The following is a 21,335-nucleotide window of genomic DNA, read 5'->3' as shown; positions in this document are numbered from 1 at the left end:
GCGCTCCCCCTGTGCCGCTGTGCTTGGAGCTGGGACTTGGCGGTGAATGAGGCGGGCTGGGTCCTTGTCCTTGGGGAGCCCTGGTCTACCAGAGGCTCGGGCATCCCACCTAGACTCTGGTTCTGGCCAAAGCACAGGAAACTCACAAAGGGCATCACTGCAAGCTGCCCATCCCTGAGACCTCAGCGTTGAAGTCCTTAAGACTGGATTCTCATGGGGGTTTAGAGGAGCTGGGTGGGCATGGGGACCTGTAGTGGGGGGAGGGGGAACGTCACCTGATGGCACCAAAGACCCCCCGATGCCTTATGTCCAGCTGAACCCAGGCAGCCCTCTCCAGCCTGTCTGGGGGAACTCACTAGACCCATTAGGCTGGGTCCCTCTGGGGGAACTCGCTAGACCCATTAGGCTGGGTCCCTCTGGGGGAACTCGCTAGACCCATTCGGCTGGGTCCCTCTGGGGGAACTCGCTAGACCCATTCGGCTGGGTCCCTCTGGGGGCTTCCATTCAGCCACACTCAGCGTTAATCCCGTAGCTTCAAAGGGTCAAGGTGGCTTCCAGAAGAATAACAATTCTTCTAAGAAGGGGAATCCAGTCTACATGGGGTGCCAGGCAGTTTAATGACTATTGAGAATTTGCAAGAATCAAATTACTCTCAGGGATAGATCTCTCTTAATTTGCCATAGGTCACTTTTAACTAAAGGCATGGCGTTCATGGCTTTATAACGGATGCTGGGGTCCCTGGTGCGGCCTCGAGCATCCCACAGTGTGCACTCGTTCGCTCATTCCTGGCCCCACTGATGTTACCACCTTTGCTCTCCTTTCTTGCTGAGCCTCTGCTTTCAATGCCCACCACCCTGCGGTATCTCAGGGACCCTCAGCAGCGGCCGCAAGTAAATCCTTCGGGTACACAAAGCAGGCTGGGGTGTTAGAAGTACAGACACGTGTTTATTGGAATGAGAGGCAGTAGGTTTGACTAGAGGGACCTGGGAATATCTTCCAGAGAAGCAGGGATTTGGCTTGGACTCCATCAGGCACATGGCAGTTTCGGGTGGGGAAGTAGTGAGGGATCCAAGTAGAGGAAGCGGTTGGAGAAAAGGGGAATAGAGAGAAAGCAGTGAGGAGAGAAAGCAGATGCTGGGGTAACAGGGAGTAAAGAAAGTCAACACTGCATGCTCGCATGAGCCACACGGTTCCAGGCGCTGTATGTATGTGAACTCACAGAGTCCTCACCGACAATCCTGTGTGGCAGCTACTACGCCTATTCTCCCATTGAACAGACAGGGAAACTGAGGCACAGAGAAGTTAAGTGACTTGCCAAAGCCTCAGTTAATCAATGGCAGAGGGGGTCCTACCCCGGAGTTACTGTTCTGAACCACCATGCCTCCTGCCTTGCTGGGAAGGTGATGTATTAGTCAGCTAACGCTGCTGTAACCACGTCCCACAGACCACGGGGCTCACACGTGAGAAATGGAGTCTCACAGCGCCGGAGGCAGCAAGTCCAAGATCAAGGTACCAGCAGGTCTGATTTCTTCTAAGGTCTCTCTCCTTAGCGGGCAGGTGGCCGTCTTGTGCCTGCATCCTCACATGGCCTTTCTTCTGTTACAAAATCATTGCTGGTGACTCTTTGCGTCCAAATGTCCTCTTCACATTGGAGGTAGGGTCCACCCTAATGGCCTCATCTTAACTTAATGACCTCTTTAAGATCCCAGCTCCAGAAACAGTCATATTCTGAGGTACTGGGGGGAAGGGCTTCAACGTTTCAATTTGGTGGGGGAGGGGGACACAGTTCGGCCCGTGGGGGGGGAGGTACAGTCAAGGAGTTTGAACAGCAGAGTGAGACGTCTACATTTTTGTCTTGGTTGCAGAGCTGGGAAAGGTCCGGGCCGTGTTTCGGAAGGATCGCGGTGGCAGCTTCACGGAGGCTGGGGGAGGGCTGTGGCCCCTGAGAATGGCGGCATGTTTGGAATCACCTAAGGAGATTTAGAAGGCCCGACGTCCCTGCGGTAGCCCGGACCAATCAAATCCACCTGGCCGGGGTTCCGCCTGGGCCTCTGTAACATGTGGAAGCTTCCAGGAGGCTCCCACGTGCAGCCCAGAGTGAGGACCACTCCATCAGAGGGAGCCCCGAAATCAAGACACCTGGTGCGAAAAGGGAGCAAAATTCAGAACCTAGATCTGTCCAGGCTCATGTAGCACGAGAGCGTCACAATTGTTGAACCGATTCCAGACCCAGGTGGGTCCCTCAAGCGACTTGTCCAAAGGGAACTATGGTTGTAACCCAGAATGCCGTCCCTCCGTCCATGGCCTGGAGCTCAGACAAGCCTGTGACGCTGTGTCCCTGGAGGTCACACTGCCGCCACCTGACCCCCAATGCTAGGCCTAGAGCTCAAAAAGGTCACTCTGCTCATCGGCCTCCTTGAATCGATGGGACAGCGGAGTCCACAGGTGCACGGTGACTTCTGCTATCAGGAATAAGCCCTCCGCTCTTGCTGTCTTGGGAGATGGAGACCCACAAGAAAACCAAAGAGTGGGCCCGAGGGTGGCCGGTCCCCGTTCCTCTCCCGACGCGTTCCCGAGAGACCTGGCTGTGAGGATGGTCTGGTCCGTGGCGCCCGAGGCTGTTGGGCCGGCGGTAGCCAGGCTGGGTCAAGGCGGCTGTGTCTCCTCTGACAGTGACCCTTGGCTGGCCGGTCCCGGGACCCAGCTCTGGCGGTCCAGCGGGGCAGGCATCCTCCTCGTCCCAGTGGAACTTTCTTCTCGAGGGTCTAAGCATAGCCCGGTCCCCTGCGGTCTCTCCTAACTTGGCAAACTGACCCCGGTGGGACACAAGAGACAACCTGAGCCCGGGACATTTCCTGCTCATTTCCAGCAACTGCATAGCTGCGCTCAGGTCCCTGCTTTCATGGAGCTTCCATTCTAGTGGGGGAGACAGAAAACCAAATACACGCATAAATATATGGTAGTTAGGGCGGTTATAAGAATGATGAATGACAATTCTTTTGACTACTAAGCTCATTTCCAGTCCCAGGGTCTTCTCACGTGAATTTATCTTTTAAGCCATGGTGGCCTCCCAAACACACAGCTTTGTGCAGGGTTCGAGGTCACATGCAGCGCAGAGACTGAGCACCAATGTGTCCTTTCCTTGCAGCCTAGATGGGGAGGAAGGAGCAAGACCGTCCACACAGGGCTCCTGAACGACCGCCATGGGCGGTCACAACATGCAAGGGTGCAAGGTAGGCGCTGTCCTCTGGTTCATAAGCTACCGGGGAGATGGGGCGTCGCACAACAATCAATCGTACAAGGGGAGGTACCACCGCTACTTGTAAGTGCTGTTCCTGTGTGGGTCTTTGTGGGATCCGGCCTTGCCCCCCAGGGAGCTCACAGTCTTGGGCGGGAGATGAGTATCTGTGTGTCTGTGCGTGTGTCTGAGTCTTACAATCCACTCATCTTCACGTATGATGAGTTACTAGCAGCTCAGCAAAGAGCTGAGTCACGGCGAGTCGGTGGAGCTGGGCTGGGCAGCAAGGAGAGGAGGAGGGGGAAGATGGGAGGACCAAGGTGGAGAAGACAGGGAGGCGGTGGGGGGGGGGGCGGGGGGCGGGCTGTAAGGCGGGGAGGAGACTGTGATGATAGCAGGGAGGTGCAGGTCGGGTAGGACGAGACAAGCAAGAGTGGGGCCGGACAACGGGTGTCCACGGATCCCAGACCGATGACACTCTGGCAGGTTGAGTGATGGGATCTCTAGGTGGGGAAAGGCCCCGTGTCCACGCTGTCCACACTGCTCATTTCCTCCCCAGTTCACACCCAGCATGCGCGGACCAGTGATGCAGGTGGGCATTTCCATCAAGTGGTTTGGAGGTCAGAGGAGAGGGTTTTCAAGAGGGCGTCTTGGAAACCCACTGCAGCAACAGAAGCCTGGACCGCTGTGGAGGGTCCTCACGGTTACTCAAAAGGGGGCAGAGAGAATGTGAGATCGGGATGGTAGCAACTAGCTCTGGAAGGGGCTCAGCCCAGGGCCTCCCCTCTTCAAGCATCAGGGTCCCCTCCTGCAAGCTGGAGGCCCATGTCCCCTGCACCTGCCACACCTTTTGGTGTTAGAAACCTGGAAGGTGTTTGGATGACAGCAGCCGTCTATGGGTTCCACCAGCAACTCAGAAAGGAAGGCGCCGATCAGGGAAGGCTTCCCTGAGCAAGCGACGACTGAGCTACGCTAAAGACGAAGCACAATGAGCTCTCAATGAGGAGAAGGGAAGAGACGGGTCCGGCCGGATGGGCTGGAGAAGGGAGCAGATCAGGCAGGGCCTTGAGGCCCAACTGCGAGATTTGGGCCATTATCACTGGGAAGCCCTGGATGATTGTTAGCAGATTGCAACTTCCATTTTTAAAATAGCTCTCTGCCCACGGGGTGGAGAAGAGGCTGGAAAACAGTGAGACTGGAGCAGGGACGGGTTAGAAGGCTGATGGTCCTGGAGCGCCTGGATGGCTCAGTCGGTTAAGCGACTGACTCTTGGTTTTGGCTCAGGTCATGATCTCACGGTTTGTGGGTTCAAGCCTTGCATCGGGCTCCGTGATAATGGTGTGGGATTCTCTCTCTCTGCCCCAACCTTCCCCCCTCCCCCACTCAAAATAAATAAATAAACTTAAAAAAAAAAAAAGAAGGCTATGGTCTTCATGCAAGGACTGGAGAAACTTGGTCACCCTCAGGGCCTTTGCGCTTGCTATCCCTCAGGCTTGAAACACGTTTCGCCCTGACCTTTGCCTGCCAACTCCTCTGCAGTCAGACCTCCACCTCTCCACAGAGGCCTTCCTGGGCCATCCCATCTGCGATAGCCCTGGCCCTCAGTCACATCCTGGCCCATTTCATCCAGCAGCAGCTGAAATGACTTATTTGTGAGCTGGTGTTTTCCTCTGGCTCCTACAAGCTCCTTGAGAGCAGGTGCCCGGTCTGTGTCTCACTGAGCACAGCCCTGTCACCTGGCCCCGTGTTCCTTGGCCACGACTCTCCTCTCCGGGAGTGCAGGAGAGGAGGTGCTTGCCAGGAAATGCAGGCAGGCTGGACCCCTCCTGGTCTCCCAGGAGCTGTTGACACAGCAGGGTGGAGGGGAGGGGCAGGGGAGGGAGGGGAGAGGACTGGCAGATTACTTCTGCCCCTTGAGGATGGGGTGAGGGCTCCTACCACGAGGGAGCCCGTGACACTGGAGGGTCGTACTGAGGACTCAGATGTGGGGGTCTTCCCACAGCGGCCTCAGAAGGACAAGGTAATGCCCCACAGAGGAGAGGGTCATCCTGGCTTCCACTTCTCTGCTGGGACAGATCATAGGGTTCAAACTCTGCCGGAGGCTTGGCAAACAGACCAGACGCATCCCAGACCCAAGGCCGTGGATGCTGACTGAGAGGCATGTCCAGGTGTCCGCGACGGGGCAGGAGAGAACTCATCTCCCAGTCTTTAAGTGTGCTGGAGACGGCGCTTTGGGGTGCCCCCCACCCTTGTGACACATGTCCCTTATCCAAGCTGTACGGTTGCTTAAAAACAAAACACAAAGAACAAAAAGAACGAGCTCCTGGCACGTCTGGGGGCCAAACATTCCAGTCTTTCTTTGCTGGCGAGAGAACACAAGGCCACAGAATGCAGAGATGAGAAATAAGGGATCCAGTGACTCAATGCATGTGTGACAGGTTTATTGTGGGGCGCTGCATGGGCCTGCCAACCGGGTCCACGGACGTGACATTTAGAAGCCTCGCACATTCCATTTGCTCTGTCGGCCTCCCTGACGCCAGCCGCGTTGAAACACAGGGCAACTTCTCCCATTTGCCAAGCGTCCGCTGACGGGGCTGGGTGTCACCGCACATTGAGGGAGCATGAGGAAGGTGCTTACTCCAACACAGGTGGGCCTCCCACTACTGGAGAAAAGGGGACCCCGATCTGTGCACAAATGAATGAGATGGCTGAAGGTTTTAAGGAAGCTGTCCAATCTTTTCTCTGCAAAATCCCTTATCTACAAAAGCACTGCTTTCTGTAAAGTCTTAAAATGCACACAACCTTCTGTCTCGGTTTATTGCAAGAAAGGAGGAAGCCAGTTAAATGGATTCCTTCACGCCCAGGACCAGGTGCAAATGCCTTTTCTCTCCTGTAAGAATGACAAGAAGGCTATTGTCTGTGGGGGGGCTTACTACCTGCTGGGTACAATTATTATCCCTCCATATGTAAATGAGGAAACTATAGCACAAAGGGGTTAAGTCACTTGGCCACAATCACACAATTAGGAAGTGGGAGAACTGGGATTTGAATCCATGTCCCGAACCACCACCCTGTATTCCTTCCTGGCCTCTATAAAAGCCCAGGGTGCCCTTATGTCGGACTCCTCCATCGCCACTATCTGCCTACAGGAAAATAAAATACTCCAAAACTTTAAGAGAAATGGAATGAAATATTACCCTGAACTTGTAGACAGGCCGTGTTAGTATCTTTGGCGCCATGTTTTTCTGGCAGAGGCCAGCCATGGAAACGGAGACGCTACGGCAACCGTTCTCGGGGTGGCACTGAGCACGGGCGTCTCTGGCAAGCCTGTGTCTTTGGAAGATCCTGCAGTGGGGGTGAGCAGGACTAGAAGGGTTGAGGAGGCGGCTGCGTCCTGAGCCTGAGCACTGAGAAGGTGCCACAAGGTGCTGGCATCGGGCAACAGCTCCTCCACCCCCCCAGCTATGAGTGAATCACACACGGAATGGTCTCCACCTTTCCACACAGACAGTCGTGGTTATGGGAGGCGGCTGGTGCTGAGGTGCCGCTGTTCTCGCGTGGCACAAGGTCAAAGGACTAGCCAGGGAGAGGGGGAGGGGCCTCTGAGAACGTCACGCTCTCAGCTCACAGCACAGGGCTAGTGCGCACGGCTGGCTCTCCCTGATCTGGATTTCGTGGACCGATCGGGGAGCGGGGGGAGGGGGGAAGGATGGGGGTGGGTAGGTGGGTGGCATCTCTCTGCATGCACATGCGCGCGTGCGCCCACCCCTCCCGCCCCTAGACCTCCCTCCACTTTCCTGGTGGGGCCTGGAGTGCGGCGGGTGGACCCGTTAAGCTCGAGTGTGTGTGACAGGGGACCAAGAAGGGAGGGGGCAGCACAGGACGGAGAAGGGGAAGAAACCAGGGGAATCAAGTCGTTCAACGGAGTGAAAACAGGCTCCTTGATGAAAAACATTAGATAAAGTGCTTTTGCCCCTTGTAGGTCACTCGGGAGCAACTGCACGAAGAGGAGGATCTGCCCAACTTTAAAAAACGACGGGCAGAGTCAAGGGGACACTTCCTCTTTCGAGGCTTGCAACATCACCCTGACCTCAGGTGCGGGGCAGATGTGGGAACCGCAGCGGTCCGCCTCAGCCAGAATCTTCTATAGCGTGATGGGTCTGTTTTCACCACCCCACCCAATATTACCAAGCTAAAGACGGAGGCGTGCGTGCGCGCGCGCGCGCACACACACACACACACACACACACACACCCAGCCTGTTGACAACGTAAAACAATAACCTGGTAGTTTCTGAGAGGTAGTGTGTGTTTAACAGCAAGTTGCCCTGGTATAATTTTGTAGCTGATTTTCACTTTTGACAAACAAAACCTTTTAATTTTTTTTGTGAATCAAATCCTATCATTTAAAAATGACTGGGGAGGGGCGTCTGGGTGGCTCAGTTCAACATGGGGCTCTTGATTTCAAGCCAGGTCACTGTCTCCCGGCTCTGGACATGGAGCCCCAAGCCCTGACAGTGTAGATCCTTCTTGGGATTTTCTCTCTCCCTCTCTCTCTCTCCCTGCTCCTCCCCTGTTTGTGATCTTTCTCTCTCATAATAAATAAACATTTAAAAAATAATAAAAATTAAAATGTCCAGGGAGTTTTTAAAGAACTTCCTTGGGGCGCCTGGTTGGCACAGTCAGTTAAGCATCTGACTCTTGATTTCGGCTCAGGTCATGATCTCACAGTTAGCTTGAGCCCCATACTGGGCTCCACACTGACAGTGCAGAGCCTGCTTGGGATTCTCTATCCCTCTCTCTGTCCTTCCCATGCACTCTTTCTCTCAAAATAAACTTTAAAAGATAGTAAAAAAAACAAAAACAAAAACCAAAAAAAAAACAACTTTCCCCCGAGTGGCAATGGAACCCTTTGAGATGGAATAACTACCCACCAGGAAACATTCTGGAAACCTGGCTTTTTGTGTGTGGAATTTTCTTAAAGAAAAGCCCAAGAGAATTCTGGCTGAAGTGAAATAGTGAAATATTCACATACAGCTATCGTGATCTTTGACCTCATTGTGTTCCCCTATCCCACCAGATCCAAAATATCAGACATTTTGAAGACTTGGGTTGTTTTTTGTTTTTGTTTTTTTTCCTGTGCATTTTGGGACCACTGGCAGTCAATGTAGTTTTTCATAAAAATTCTCTTGGGTGTTTTGGAACTAAAAGGAATGAATAGGATTAACGTATACTTTTGCTAGAAGAAAAAAATGAATATTCACTCTCAGGAATTAATTTTCAATTTGCCAGGAAGCAGGGCTGTGATTTGTTGGGCCCGTTTCCCAACTGTGATCTGGGTGGCTGCCTCCCCGACCCCGTGCCAGGGGTAGACCTGGCCCAGAGGAAGGTTGCCACACCCTGGCATCTCTGGTCCTTGGCCTCCTTCACAGACCAGATGAGCAACAGACCCCAGGAGCAGCCCCTCCCAAGAACACAGTTGCTGTTGGGAAACTCACAGCTAAAGGAAAGGGGCCTGCAAATGTACCTCGGTATCCTCTTGGGGGGTGATGTGGTGTGCCTGGAATGGAACCCCCAGTGCCTCTTCCTCGTGTATTAATTGCTCAACCCACTAGTTCAAACAGGCATTTCTGAGTACTTAACCTACTATATGCCAAGGTGGGCATATAGCATATTGAGCAACAGAAATTGCGGTTTTATAGGTGAGAGGTGGGAATATTGGTGATTCCATGTTTTAACCTACTACTGAGAGGGCTTTCTTAAGCTGGTATTACCAGGGTTTTCTTCGGATGGGATCAAAGAAGGCATAGAGAGAGAGCCCAGTTGCCATCTGCTTATGGGAGTCTGGATCTGCCCAGTTCCCTTCCAGAAACAGGGCAGACACCAGTTTCTGCCATATGCGTAATGGTGTAATATTTTTTACTTTACAAAAGGAAGAATCCTTCCTTTACATCAGCTTCTCCAGGACACCCTTTTTACGCAGAGGCAGTCCAGGCTCTGGCCCGCTGGCCGCCACTCTGTTCCCGCTCTGCAGCTCTCTGGGCCCTGCTCTGCAGTGCAGAGAGGCAGCTGGCCTTAGGAAGGCAACTCAAAACTGCAAAAGGAGGGTGATCTCATTTGGACACGTCTTGTCCATATGGCGCTGTACCCACAGATCAGTTGCAGATACATTCACATGACAAATCGGCACCAATTATGAAATTAAATGATTTTTTTTTTAATTTTTTTTTTCAACGTTTTTTATTTATTTTTGGGACAGAGAGAGACAGAGCATGAACGGGGGAGGGGCAGAGAGAGAGGGAGACACAGAATCGGAAACAGGCTCCAGGCTCTGAGCCATCAGCCCAGAGCCCGACGCGGGGCTCGAACTCCCGGACCGCGAGATCCGTGACCTGGCTGAAGTCGGACGCTTAACCGACTGCGCCACCCAGGCGCCCCTGAAATTAAATGATTTAATGACCAGCTGTTTTTGTTAAACGGCTAAAAAAAAAAATCTAACATCTTTAAACTCTGGGGCCAAAGGAGATACCTAGCATCACTTTGCTAACTTAATTAAAAGATGCTTTTTCTCTCCTTTATTCAACTTCCTGTTAAGCAGATTTTCTGAGAACAGGACTAAAAGTACTTTAGTACCAAACTGCATACAATGGGGAATAGCCAAGAAGAGTACGATCAAGTCTAAAATATAGAACCAAGATTCTGAGACACTTTTTACACCACAGATACAGAGCATGAACTTATTACGTGATTAAGTTTACTCAACAGTAGTTACGGAACAAAAGCAGCGACTACCAGCAAGGCACCTATGTTAGCCGTGAACAACCAGGTGAACGTTAACCACGGTGGCCAGTGGGTGGGACTGGGGTTTCTCAACCTTGGTACTGGTGACATCTGAGTCCAGATAATTCTCCGTGGTGGGGGTGGTCCTGTGCCCTGCAGTGCAGTTCATAGCATCCCTGGTCTGCACCCACTAGATGCCGGTAGCATTCCCCCTGGTTGAGAAGAAGTGGATCAGATGGACACTCTATAATCAAATGCAAACCAAATGGTTCGAGGGGGAAAGAGCATGTCCTGGGGAACAACCTGTGTCCGTTCACAGACCAGAAGGAAGTCTGGAGGAATGATCTACAGAGAGGGGATTGTAGAGAGAGTTACAGAGTGCACAGCAGTACCCACCTTGACAATGTGTCACTTCAACCAAACTCAAGGCTGGAGAAGAAACATTGGCTTATATGGGGGAAGGGCTCCTGGGCAAGAGATGGGGCTTGCTGTCTTGATCCTTGCTCCACAAGTGGGGGGCAGGGAGGAGGTTGGGGACAGAGATCTCTCCACCCACCTCCTGGCCTTTGCACGTCCTGACATCTGTGCCTAGAACAGCCACTTCTCTTTCCGGCTTCATCTGGCCCCTAGTTCTTTCAGGTCTCATGTTAAATATCACTTCCTGCTGGGAGGGTTCTCTGACCCTCTCCCTGCTGCCGCCCTGCCCGCCCCAACTGGATGTCCTGCTCAGTGGTGCCTTGCAACCATACTTCCAGCACAGGACTTATCACCTTATCACACACAGCCCACATACATTTACATGTACTGCGGTAGTTTGGTTTTCTGCTGGTTCTTTCCATTAGAACACAGACTCCATGAGGACAGGGACCCTGTCTCCAGTAGTGACTGAGCAGCACACTCTCCCCAGAGTCCCGTAGGATGCCAGACACGTGATGGATCCCTCCCCCCCCCCCCCCCCCCGCCAAATAGAAACCATTGTTCAAATGAAGGGCAGAGGAGGGTCGCTAAGTGAAGTTCATGATCGGAAGCAAGCGCATGGTCAGCAGAGCAAAGTTTCTTCAACACATACACTGGTTTATTTCTGCAAAGGCGACAAGACTGGCGTGTGCGAGGCAGAAACGGATGGCGGGGAGCAGTATGGAAGCCGTGAAAGTTTCCATCTCCACCCACACGTTCTCTGGATGTTCATCAGACACTTATTATGATACATCTTTCAGAGAAATGTTTTGTACCCTGAGTCCAGTCACACACCTGTCAATGTATCAAGGACGTGCACCAAAAGCCCAAAGAGACAGTTAACCGCTCAGCTGCGCGGTAGTTCTAGTCTTCAAAACCCATCTTGTAAGGGGCCATCCTCTACTCCTTGATCAGGGAGGAGCGGATAGCAAGGTGGGGGCGGAGGGGGGGTCAAAGAAGACTCCGTGAGGAGCGGATGGCGTCTGTATCTTAAAGCCCAAGCGTCCCCATGGACACGTGGGCAGCTGGCCCCGGCTGCCATCTAGTCTGTCTGGATCCCCGTCACCACTGCCAAGTTCCAACATCAAAACACAGAGACATTTCCGTCTAACTTTTGTATGAAGAATTTAATTATCTATACACGTAACTAATCCAAAAGGTGGTATTACAGTTGTTAAAGCCGCAGGTTTATGTATTTATATATCTTACATTCATATCCATGAAAATACTGGAGCGCAAGGGAACGAGGGGAAGCAGCCCCCATTCTCCGCGCCATGTGAGTGCGGGAGGGGCTCTGCACAGACGCCCCCGAGGGAGGCGTGAAAACAGAAGGTGACTTCAGGTTACAAAGGCATTAGTGGAACCGCGAGACTGTGCCGAGGCTCCCCCCACCCGGTGTCCTGTGCTGTCAGCAGCGGGCATTTTTATTGAGAGCTTCCAACTAGTGTTTAAAAGACACAACATGGCTTCAGCTACAACACATCTAACACATACACGGACCATGAGCTCCATTTCGTATTAATCTGCAGAAATCCCACAGTCTAGTTAAAAAAAATGTAAACATTGGAAATTAATTGCAGGGAGACTTCTATACATTCTTTCTTGTCAAGAAAATTACATGTTCAAAATCGGTCATTCCGTGAAAAGTAACTGGAATAAAAACTTTATGTAACAGAGACTAAGGAGAGATTGTAGATACTGTTGATCGTGACAACCTCAGCGTCGTCGTCTACTGATTTTACGGTATGAAAACACACAAGATTAAAAACCCCAAACAGAAAACACCAACTCAACCAGATAAATCTGAGACCGAACAAAAAAACACAGGTGCTTTCTCCTGTGGCTACAAGGTCACTGTGCAAAATCAGATTAATGCAATATGATTAGAGCATCGTACAAGGTGGTAGCTTTCGCCATGGGAAGAACTAAGTTCTTATGTACAGGATGTATTATTACATGCTCGGCAGGGTACATCTGATACACACGAACAAGCGCCAAACACCTTCCGTTTAATTGGGGTCGTTCTACACGGCTTTAAAACAGATACACTGAATTCCTCTGCTTCCACAGCAGGGGGCGGGGGAAACCCAAACTACACAATGTCGTTGGTAACACTGGACAAAATGAACAAAGAAAATACATCAAGTCTCAGATTTATGGACATTTGGAACATTTTTTTTTTTTTTTCCATAGCACACGCAGAATTCCTTGATAGTGGGTCTTTTTGCAAAACCAAAATGGCAAAGGAGTAATTTATTGATTTTTATTAAAAGGCTAAAATATATTTTTAAAAACACTTTTAAAACTATCGAAAGCACCTGTGCAAAGGTGGGGGGGGAGTCAATTCGAGTCACTAGGAAAGCCACAAAAGGACCCACTACCCTGTGTAATTTTGTAAGGTTTGCTTCTATCTCTGCAAGTCATAACTCGACATTGTCATCACGTGCAACTAAGGTAAAATGAGGTAAACTGCTCTGCAGTGAGTTCTTCTACTCAGAAGGCAGTAGGTGATCATGCTGGAAGTCACATGATCAAGGCTGCATCTCCCATCATCCCTCTGGGCAGTGATATGGGATAGTGGGTCTCTTTGAGGACTTTCAAGCCTGAGGGGGGGATGGACAACATATGATTCCTAGAAAAAGGAGGAAAACAACACATAAGCAAAACAAAACAATGAGCAAAATTCAAGCTAGGAAAATGAGTCAGGCATGTCAACAGCATGGTGCCAAAATGATCAAAAAAAAAAAAAAAAGGAAAAAGGGGGGAGGGGAGGGAGGGGACATGCTACAGAAGGAATGAAAAAAAAAACAAAAGAAAAGAAAACAACCCCACAAGATAAAAGTCTTGCATTACAGAAGGTCTTCAAAGAGACTGTTGCGAATGCAGCAATGGTCTAGCTTTACGTTCTGCAAACAAAGCTCGGCAGAATCAGAGCAATGCTGCATGTTTTACCATAAGGAACCAGACAGGAGAGACAACGGAGCCGCTCAGGCACTTACATTGCTGGCTTGGGTCCATGTCTGTGGTCAGCTTCACGTAGTTGGAGGGGAAGAGCCCCACTTGTCCACTGACTTCTCCTTTCCACCAGTCGGGGTCCTCCTTGTTGAGGACGTTGATGATCTGGCCCTTGTTGAAGGCCAGTTCATCGTCGTTCTGGGCGATGTAGTCGTACATGCCGATCACCTGGCACACTGCGGAAGACACAGGGCCAGGTGAGAGCTGCCCGGCCGAGAGGCACGCGGAAGGGGCCACTTGGGGTCATCAGATATGCCCACGTGTTAGTGCTGTTCTTTTGGGACAGGGCATAGTGCTGTTCTTTCGGGACAGGGCAGGGCGAGGGCAGCAGAGGAAGATGGGTTAAAAACCAAGACGACAGCAAAATTTCACATGGAGTCTTTAGTTTGTGTAAACCCTTCCTCTTTCTCATGTGGACTTGTCAGCAGAAAATTTACACTGATGACTGAACGCTCATGGAATCATTTCTATTTGAGCGGAGGGGAACTCCTTAAAAATGCTGACTCTGGAAGCCGGGTCAGCCGTGCATCCCGTGCATCCCGGGGACTTTGCTACAGTTCTCTGCTTCCTTTCTTGCTTCTTCTTTTGTCTTTTTAAGGTGGAAGGTAATTATCATCTGATCTCCCCACAAACCCAAATCTTCCTGAACAGTAAAAATCCGTGTTTCATTCTGCTCTATCTTTGTGTCTCAAACTTTTGTCTCAGAGGAGACATTTCCACATTCAAGAATAGTTTTTCTTGGGGCGCCTGGGTGGCGCAGTCGGTTAAGCTTCCGACTTCAGCCCGGGTCACGATCTCGCGGTCCGTGAGTTCGAGCCCCGCATCAGGCTCTGGGCTGATGGCTCGGAGCCTGGAGCCTGTTTCCGATTCTGTGTCTCCCTCTCTCTCTGCCCCTCCCCCGTTCATGCTCTGTCTCTCTCTGTCCCAAAAATAAATAAACGTTGAAAAAAAAAATTTAAAAAAAAAAAAAAAAAAAAAAAAGAATAGTTTTTCTTGTCTCTTTTTCCCTTGAACCTATGGGAGGTTAAACTGCCTTCGTTTCCTGGCATTATCACACTTTAGATAAGACCATACGGTGAGGTCGTGCCCCTAATTAATCTTTCTTAACCAACCTGTATATGGGTGTAGGTTTTTCAAATTCTCCAGCTAACTGACTCACTTCAGCAAATCCTTTCTGTGGGTTTCAACCAACCTGATGACAGGGACACTGCCAGGCATCCCCCCAAGGCGGGGAGGGTGGGGGGATCCAGCTGGCACCACACCCCTCCGCCCACACGAGGCCACAGCTCAGGCAGAGAGGCCCAGCTGGGGCTGGGCACAGTCCCGGTTTGCCAATCCTTTCGTTTCTTGCAAAGGCTGCCAAGTGTGAATCTGATTTCACCGGGATGTATGGCAAGGACACGAACGAAAATTCTGCATTTTCCACAAATGCCACCCAAGAACTGGTAGCTTTAAAGACCTAAGGCAGAATCCTGCTTCCCCTGACCTCACCCGCCTCAAATATTACCAAAGCATCTAATTTGGTCTCTTCGGGCAGAAAATAGCCAACCGGCTCAGCCGCAGTGCCCTCTGTTCTTTTGAGTCCTTTAGGAGAGTGTGTGCAACATCCTGCCCAGTAAGCGAAGCCCCTCTGTTCACAGGAAATGTCACAGGGGAGTTATTTTAGTCTTCAGTGAACAGCATATTGCGACCAACAGAACCCCGTGGCCTCCAGCTCTATCTCCTGACCTATTTAGACCCCAGCCATTTATGTTTAGGAGCTCCCTTTTGTCCCCTCACCCCCTCGCCCAAATCCCAAATTAAATAGCTGGAAGGAAATCAAGAGAAAAATCTGGCTTTAATGCCGCAGCATTCATGGCTGCTTTAGGAAGAGGGTTCCAACAAGGGCCCTGTTGTACCCAGAACAGCAAAGCTGCTTAGATACTTGGTCCTTTTGAAAAACATATTCCAGATCACATTAGTTGGGTAGCAGTCCCGGCAAGCACAGGAAGTGCTTACAGCAGATGTGAGGAACAGTCTAAGATACTTCGGGAGAAAACTGACTGGAAAGACCAACGTGACCTGCAGGCCGTCTTCCAAATAGAGATCGTAAACCACCTACCTGCCGGTAACGCCGTCGGCTTCGGTGGCTCCGTTGGAGTGATTTTGCTCGTCCCGGGGCTTAAAAGTTTTACATAGTTAGCAGGGAACCAGCCTATCTGGCGCTTTTTCCCACGTGCCTAGTAAGAAAATAATTACATCAAAATGTTTAAGAGGCTCATGATCCTTCGTGATGAAGTTTTTGCTATGCAACAGAGCACTTGTACAGTTTATAGAAAACTGCAAACCAAGTGGCATTAACACAGCAGAATCTCTCACTTACTTACTAGATTATGCAACGAAAACCCCGTAGCTGAAATTCAAATCATGGCAGTCATTGGTCAGCAAAGCCTGGAGTGTTTCTGCACGGGCTGGGCTGTGCGGATCACAATTCCGTGTGATGTGGTATGTCCTAGCTAGAACCCTTGCTCGGGCAGCGCCGGACTCTGATGTGTTAATTTCAGGTAATGTAGAGATTATGGCAAATGCCAACATGACATACGGATTTCACAGGAATGAAAGTAGTAACCATCATAAAATACTACTAATCACAGCAGGCCACGCTTACTGGTGCTTTTGATGAGTCGCGTCCTGCACTGAGCAGGTTACATGTATGTATCTGCACAATGCCGGAAGGGAGAATCCTATTATTTCTCCCATTTCCCAGATAAAGAAAGTGAGGCCCAGAAAAGTTAAGTGAGTTTTGGCGTTATAAACTAGTTAGTGGTAAGTCCCTATTTACCCTCACGCCTCATTCTTCTGGAAGATACAAGATAACATACTGTAATATTTACAGGACACAAAGAGTCTCAACTTGACATTGTTTTCAAAGACCATCACGCCTCCGTGACGGCTACAGCCATTTCCAGTGCCCTTCTTTTCTCCTTCACTTCCATCTGATTCAACACAAGACCCGTTTACTGAGTGTTTACATGCTGGGTGTTGTCGGAAAGGGGTAGCCTATGACATGGAGGAACGGATAATAAAGGTGGTGAGCTGAGACCTGCAATTTTTGACTCACTCTGTGAGATGGAAGAGTCTAGTTGAGAATCTTGAGCAGTGCTATGACCACGCAACTACACCAATGGCAACAGAGAACTCAAACTGGTTTACCCGTGTGCACACGTGCATGCACACACACGCTGTATCTCTAGAAGCAAGACTCTGGTAAAAGCAGTTGCTTTTGGAGCACGTGGGCGGCTCAGTCAGTTAAGTGCCCGACTTCAACTCAGATCATGATCTCATAGTCCGTGGGTTCGAGCCCCGCATCGGACTCTGTGCTGACAGCTCAGAACCTGGGGCCTGCTTCGCATTCTGTGTCTCCCTCTCTCTGCCTCTCCCCTGCTCACGCTCTCTCTCAAAAATAAATAAACATTAAAAAAAAAAAAAGAGCGGTTGCGTTTGAGGATAGGGTGGGTGGGAGACATTTTGCATCCCCTTTTGCTCACTGCTGCATTTTACTTATTTTTTATTACTTTTTCAACATTTTATTTTTAAGTAATCTCTACGCCTACCTTGGGGCTCAAACCCACAACCCCGAGATCAAGAGTCACACGCTCCACTGACTGAGCCGGCCGGGCGCCCCTCACTTTTGAATTTTCAGCCATGTGAATATATTACCTATTCCCAAAATAAGAAAATGAAGCTAAGAGATAAGAAAGCTTCCTCTACCTTAACTCTGCCCTCCCACCTGCCAACTTATTAAGAGGGATACATCTGGGTTACTTGTAGAACGCAGATCAAATTTCCCTTTCCTTGTGCTCTGATAGACTTCATGCCCTTGGCTGAAGGGCTAAAGCTTTTATTTTTACAGGGAATCCGCCCACGACGGCAGCCTCTCATTTGCAAGCCCCCACGTGTTCATCTGTCCAGTACCCGCCACATGGCTTGCAACGACTCTGCCATGCCCCTGCAGCTTCACAAGGACGAACACAGAGCTCACTGGCAATTTCTTCATGTGTGTATCCAGTGAAAATGCCAGAAGCCCTCCGTGCACGGCAATTCACCCACTTTACTGTGGATCGCCAGAACGGTTGTTCAAAACTCTCTTCTGAGCAAGGTGCTAGGAATGTGAGGATGAAAAACTATGGTTACCGCTTTCAGAAAGCTGATAACCTACATGCAGACGTGAGAAATGTGTGTGAAAAGCTAAGTAATGACATCAACATCAGTATTAAATACCAAGAGTGGTGCGGGCATTGGGACCCCACCATCATTCAGGGGAAGAAGAGGTTGCTGCTGGTGGGATGGCCACAAAGCTTCTGGGGGAGGTGGGATATGGCCAGCTCTGGCGGGTTGGGGGAGGGCTGGGAGACAACCACGGGTGGGGCACGTTACTCTCAGTGAGGCTAAGAGAGTCTAGGGGAGTCACCTGTTTTCAAGAGAGCAAACCACCGAATGAAATGGGGCTGGAACGGAGATGTCGCCGATGGTTGGGAAGATGAATAGGGGAGCGGCTGAGAAGGGAAGAGGAGCACCTGGGGGCAGCCTGAGGCGACACCAGCACAACAGTACAAAGAGGAGTGGGTCCCGAGACCCCAGAGGTCAAGGTCAGATTCCTGAGCCTGTAAGGTCAGTGTGGTCAGCCCTGCTGGACAGGTTTTATGGCTGCCCACCAGCCAGCTGCCCGAGTTTAACCTCTGGCTCTACTCCAGGCAAGCTTTTCATTCCACCCAAGACACGTTTCTCTAGTCCTCTGGCTCACCCCGCACTCTGCTGGCACTTGATTTCTTAACTTGCTGCCCCATATGCACAGCTCACCACAATATACAGACCTTGCCCTCCTTGGCCTTGACAAAACGGTGAATTGAAGACACAGGCACACGCACACACACACGGGTCTAAATACGTTGTGTTGTACAGATGTGGCTTTCGTATCACACCTTATACTGCTACCGATGATGAGCTCTGCTTCTATAATGCCATGACACTTGAGATGTCACTGCAGGCGTCCCTCATCATGATTTCTCATGCTACCAACCCTCACTATCTGAACTCAGGGGTGAAAACAAATTTGGATAAGTCTTTCAATGAATCCTTAGCTCTCACAACTCTGCCACTGGCTGTCCGAAGCTCAGAAAACAAACACATAGGTTCCGATGGTGTGCACTCTCCCGATATCCACACGCAGGACGAGGCGGTGCGGGGTTAGCTGTCCTTTGCGATGAAATTGTATCCCTTTGAGATTTTGCACATTCAACTTTGGACGGAGGATTTTAAACACAAGGAAAAGACACTAACTTGCAGCTCTCCTTCCCACCATCCACCTGGGTTCTTTTTTCGGATCAAAATCAGCTGACCAGGGGCCAGGGTGAGCTGCTCGGGACCCGTGGCAGTGTAGCAGGCAATCACCTGTGCGATTTCTGGAAAACAAGACCAAACAGCGCAGCGCAGCGTTATGGTCAGAAGAGCTTCTAGGAAGACACAGCCACCTCCCGGGTTCACAGATTAACGTCATCAAAGCCACTGCACTGGGCTGGTTTTCTACTAAATGAAGATGGCCCACTCAGTCACCCCCCATTCCATGACCTCCAATCCAAAGGCAGCAATCCAGGACTCGGGTGGCCTTTTGGTGCTGCTGTAGGACTTCCTCATCATCTCTCAGAACTCACTGACCAACTTCCCTCCAAGAACCCCACTCCTGTGCCCAATTCCGGCACCTTCTGTCCCAGCCCCGCCCGCAATTACTGCAAATGCCCTGTCGCCAGCAGCTGGGCCTCCTTCCTCCCCAGCCCGCCTCCCACCCCGTAGCACACAGTTCACTCGAGGGTTGTTAAGTGAATGAAGGAACTCACGTGGAGCTTTCCCACCGGCCAAGTAAGTAAACAGAGAAATCCTATTTTCTCCAGGAACTTTTGGGAGCGTGGCACTAGCTGATTTACATGTTGTGGCTTTAGAAGCTCAGCCCCACCCACGTGACCATTTTCTTTGTGGCTCACATTTTGAGGGTGATCCCTGAATATCAGGTAGGAATCATGTCAATGCGCGTTTATTTCTTTTTATTTCGAGTTAGAAAAAAAAAGGATCTGGCGTTAAGAGGGGAATTTTATGAATAAACAGTTCAGCACGGAAAAAAAAAAACCCAAAAAACGTAAACAGTTCTGTACTTTCCCTGAATGTTAAAAATCTCATGGGGAAAATTCCAGCAGCACCACAGACCAGGCTCTGAAGAGTACATTTCTACTGGCACAGGAGGTCGAGTACGAAAAGACAAAATCCTTCTCTGACTAAATTCTGGCGTATCCACAGTGACTGCTTTCGGAACTTCTCGAAGCAGTGAGGAACAAACTGTTCTATTCCTCCGTGCTCTCTCCCCGTCATAACAGATCTTGACAGAAAGAAGGAATGAGGTAAAGAAAGACAGAAAGAAAGGCAAGAGGTAAAAAGGCTCCCCCTCTGACAGGTATTTATTTCCCCCTTCTCTAAAAGGCACAGTAGCAACAAGCCCCCCATGACCCTGTTCTGCCACCAGCCTCCGGCCACCATGCTAGGAGCGCCAGGCTGTTAGGGGGCAGGTCTGGCCCTGCCAGGTGCTTCAGGGAGATCAGGGGAAGCAGGACGGAGGCCAGCTTACACACCTCGGCCCCAGCCCTCTCTGGGAAATCTGTGCTGGGGTAAGAATTCTCCTGTAACTCACCAAGGACTAGCTCTAGATTCCAAGAGTTTCTGGTTTGGAGAGAGTCCCAATTAGTGTCCTATTTGGCCTCAGATTTTCCCGCTCCTCAAAGGACCTGGCATGCACAGCCAGCAATCTGCCCCAGCATTCTTTTCTGTCTTTTGTGTCCCTGAGCAGCTCGTTGGTTTTAGGATAACGTTAAGCCCATCTGGACCCTTTGGAACGGCAGGCAATCCAAAAGGTAAAACACTCACAGTTAAAACACAGATTTGACTCAGGTGTTCCAGTATCTGGAGTCTGACTAAAATCCTACGGCAACTTGAGAGCCCACTTTTCCGGGTAAACCTGTCTGGGGCGGACCACGACGCGCAGAAGCACCAGATCCCCTCAGCCTGGCAGGAACTCTTCAACCCACCATTTCCTACAGAACCTCACGGCAAAAACGCCCAGATGACCTAAGTGAGGAAGGTGTGCCATACAAACCGTGTTATTTCACATCTGTTTCTTTCTCCTCTCTTTCACGGTGCTCTTTGTAGCACATGTGAGTTTGTTTACATAAACTAAAGTCCTGAATTCGGAGGGATGGCTATAATTTTGTGCCTTCAATGTGTACCTGAGGCAAAGCAACCCATGGGCTTCCAAAATAAAGGGACCTGCGCTTTGCAGCTCTTTGACTCTTCTCCACTAATGTCGTGGGACGGATTGTGCTGTCAGGAGAGGAAAAGAGTGTCCTGGACCTACCAAGAGGGTGATGAAGCAGCGGCTGAGCCCAAATCGTACAGCTCCATGAATTACAACTTGCCACCACATTGCCTGACTTACTTCTTCACAACCCAAGAACGTTCTGTCTAGCAATGTCCCTGCTCCCCATGTGTGAAGCAATAGCCATACTGCATAACCGTGTATACGTTATTAACGGATTTCAAGAAAAGGATCTACCCCAACCACTCCCTGGAAAGGTTCTTCTATCTTTCTTTTTAGGCTTCTGGCCTCTAATGAACAAAGATTCAGGAGCAACTGTCAATTACATTCAAAACATTGAAAAAGAAGCATCAGGGTTTGTAACTTACCAGGTTTTTTTCCTAAACTCCCTGTTTTCCCAGCAGTTCCAGAGCCCTTAAAACAGAGCAAAAGGTCTCATTTGCATACTGCA

General features: G+C 50.4%; 1 protein-coding gene across 6 annotated transcripts in view; it reads right to left on the bottom strand.

Moving 5' to 3' along the window:
* The window catches only part of ITSN1 (intersectin 1), a 223,966-nt gene that overhangs the window by 38,044 nt on the left and 164,587 nt on the right, over positions 1-21,335 (bottom strand). For 2 of the 6 annotated variants that reach the window (XM_030328376.2, XM_030328378.2), the window contains 5 exons: positions 21,253-21,298; positions 18,808-18,929; positions 15,590-15,707; positions 13,473-13,664; positions 11,582-13,105 (listed from right to left, as the gene is read on the bottom strand). In XM_030328376.2, coding sequence (XP_030184236.1) covers positions 13,104-13,105; positions 13,473-13,664; positions 15,590-15,707; positions 18,808-18,929; positions 21,253-21,298 — 480 coding nt within the window. In that variant the 3' untranslated portion in view covers positions 11,582-13,103. Of the gene's footprint in view, positions 1-906; positions 2,917-11,581; positions 13,106-13,472; positions 13,665-15,589; positions 15,708-18,807; positions 18,930-21,252; positions 21,299-21,335 lie in introns of those variants that run through there. The other 4 variants (XM_030328379.2, XM_030328380.2, XM_030328377.2 and 1 more) reach the window with 3 other exon arrangements.

Source organism: Lynx canadensis, chromosome C2 (assembly GCF_007474595.2).
Source record: "Lynx canadensis isolate LIC74 chromosome C2, mLynCan4.pri.v2, whole genome shotgun sequence".
Lineage (NCBI taxonomy): Eukaryota > Metazoa > Chordata > Mammalia > Carnivora > Felidae > Lynx > Lynx canadensis.
The sequence above is the reverse complement of the archived record's forward strand: the minus strand, read 5'-3'. Positions and strand labels throughout refer to the sequence as shown.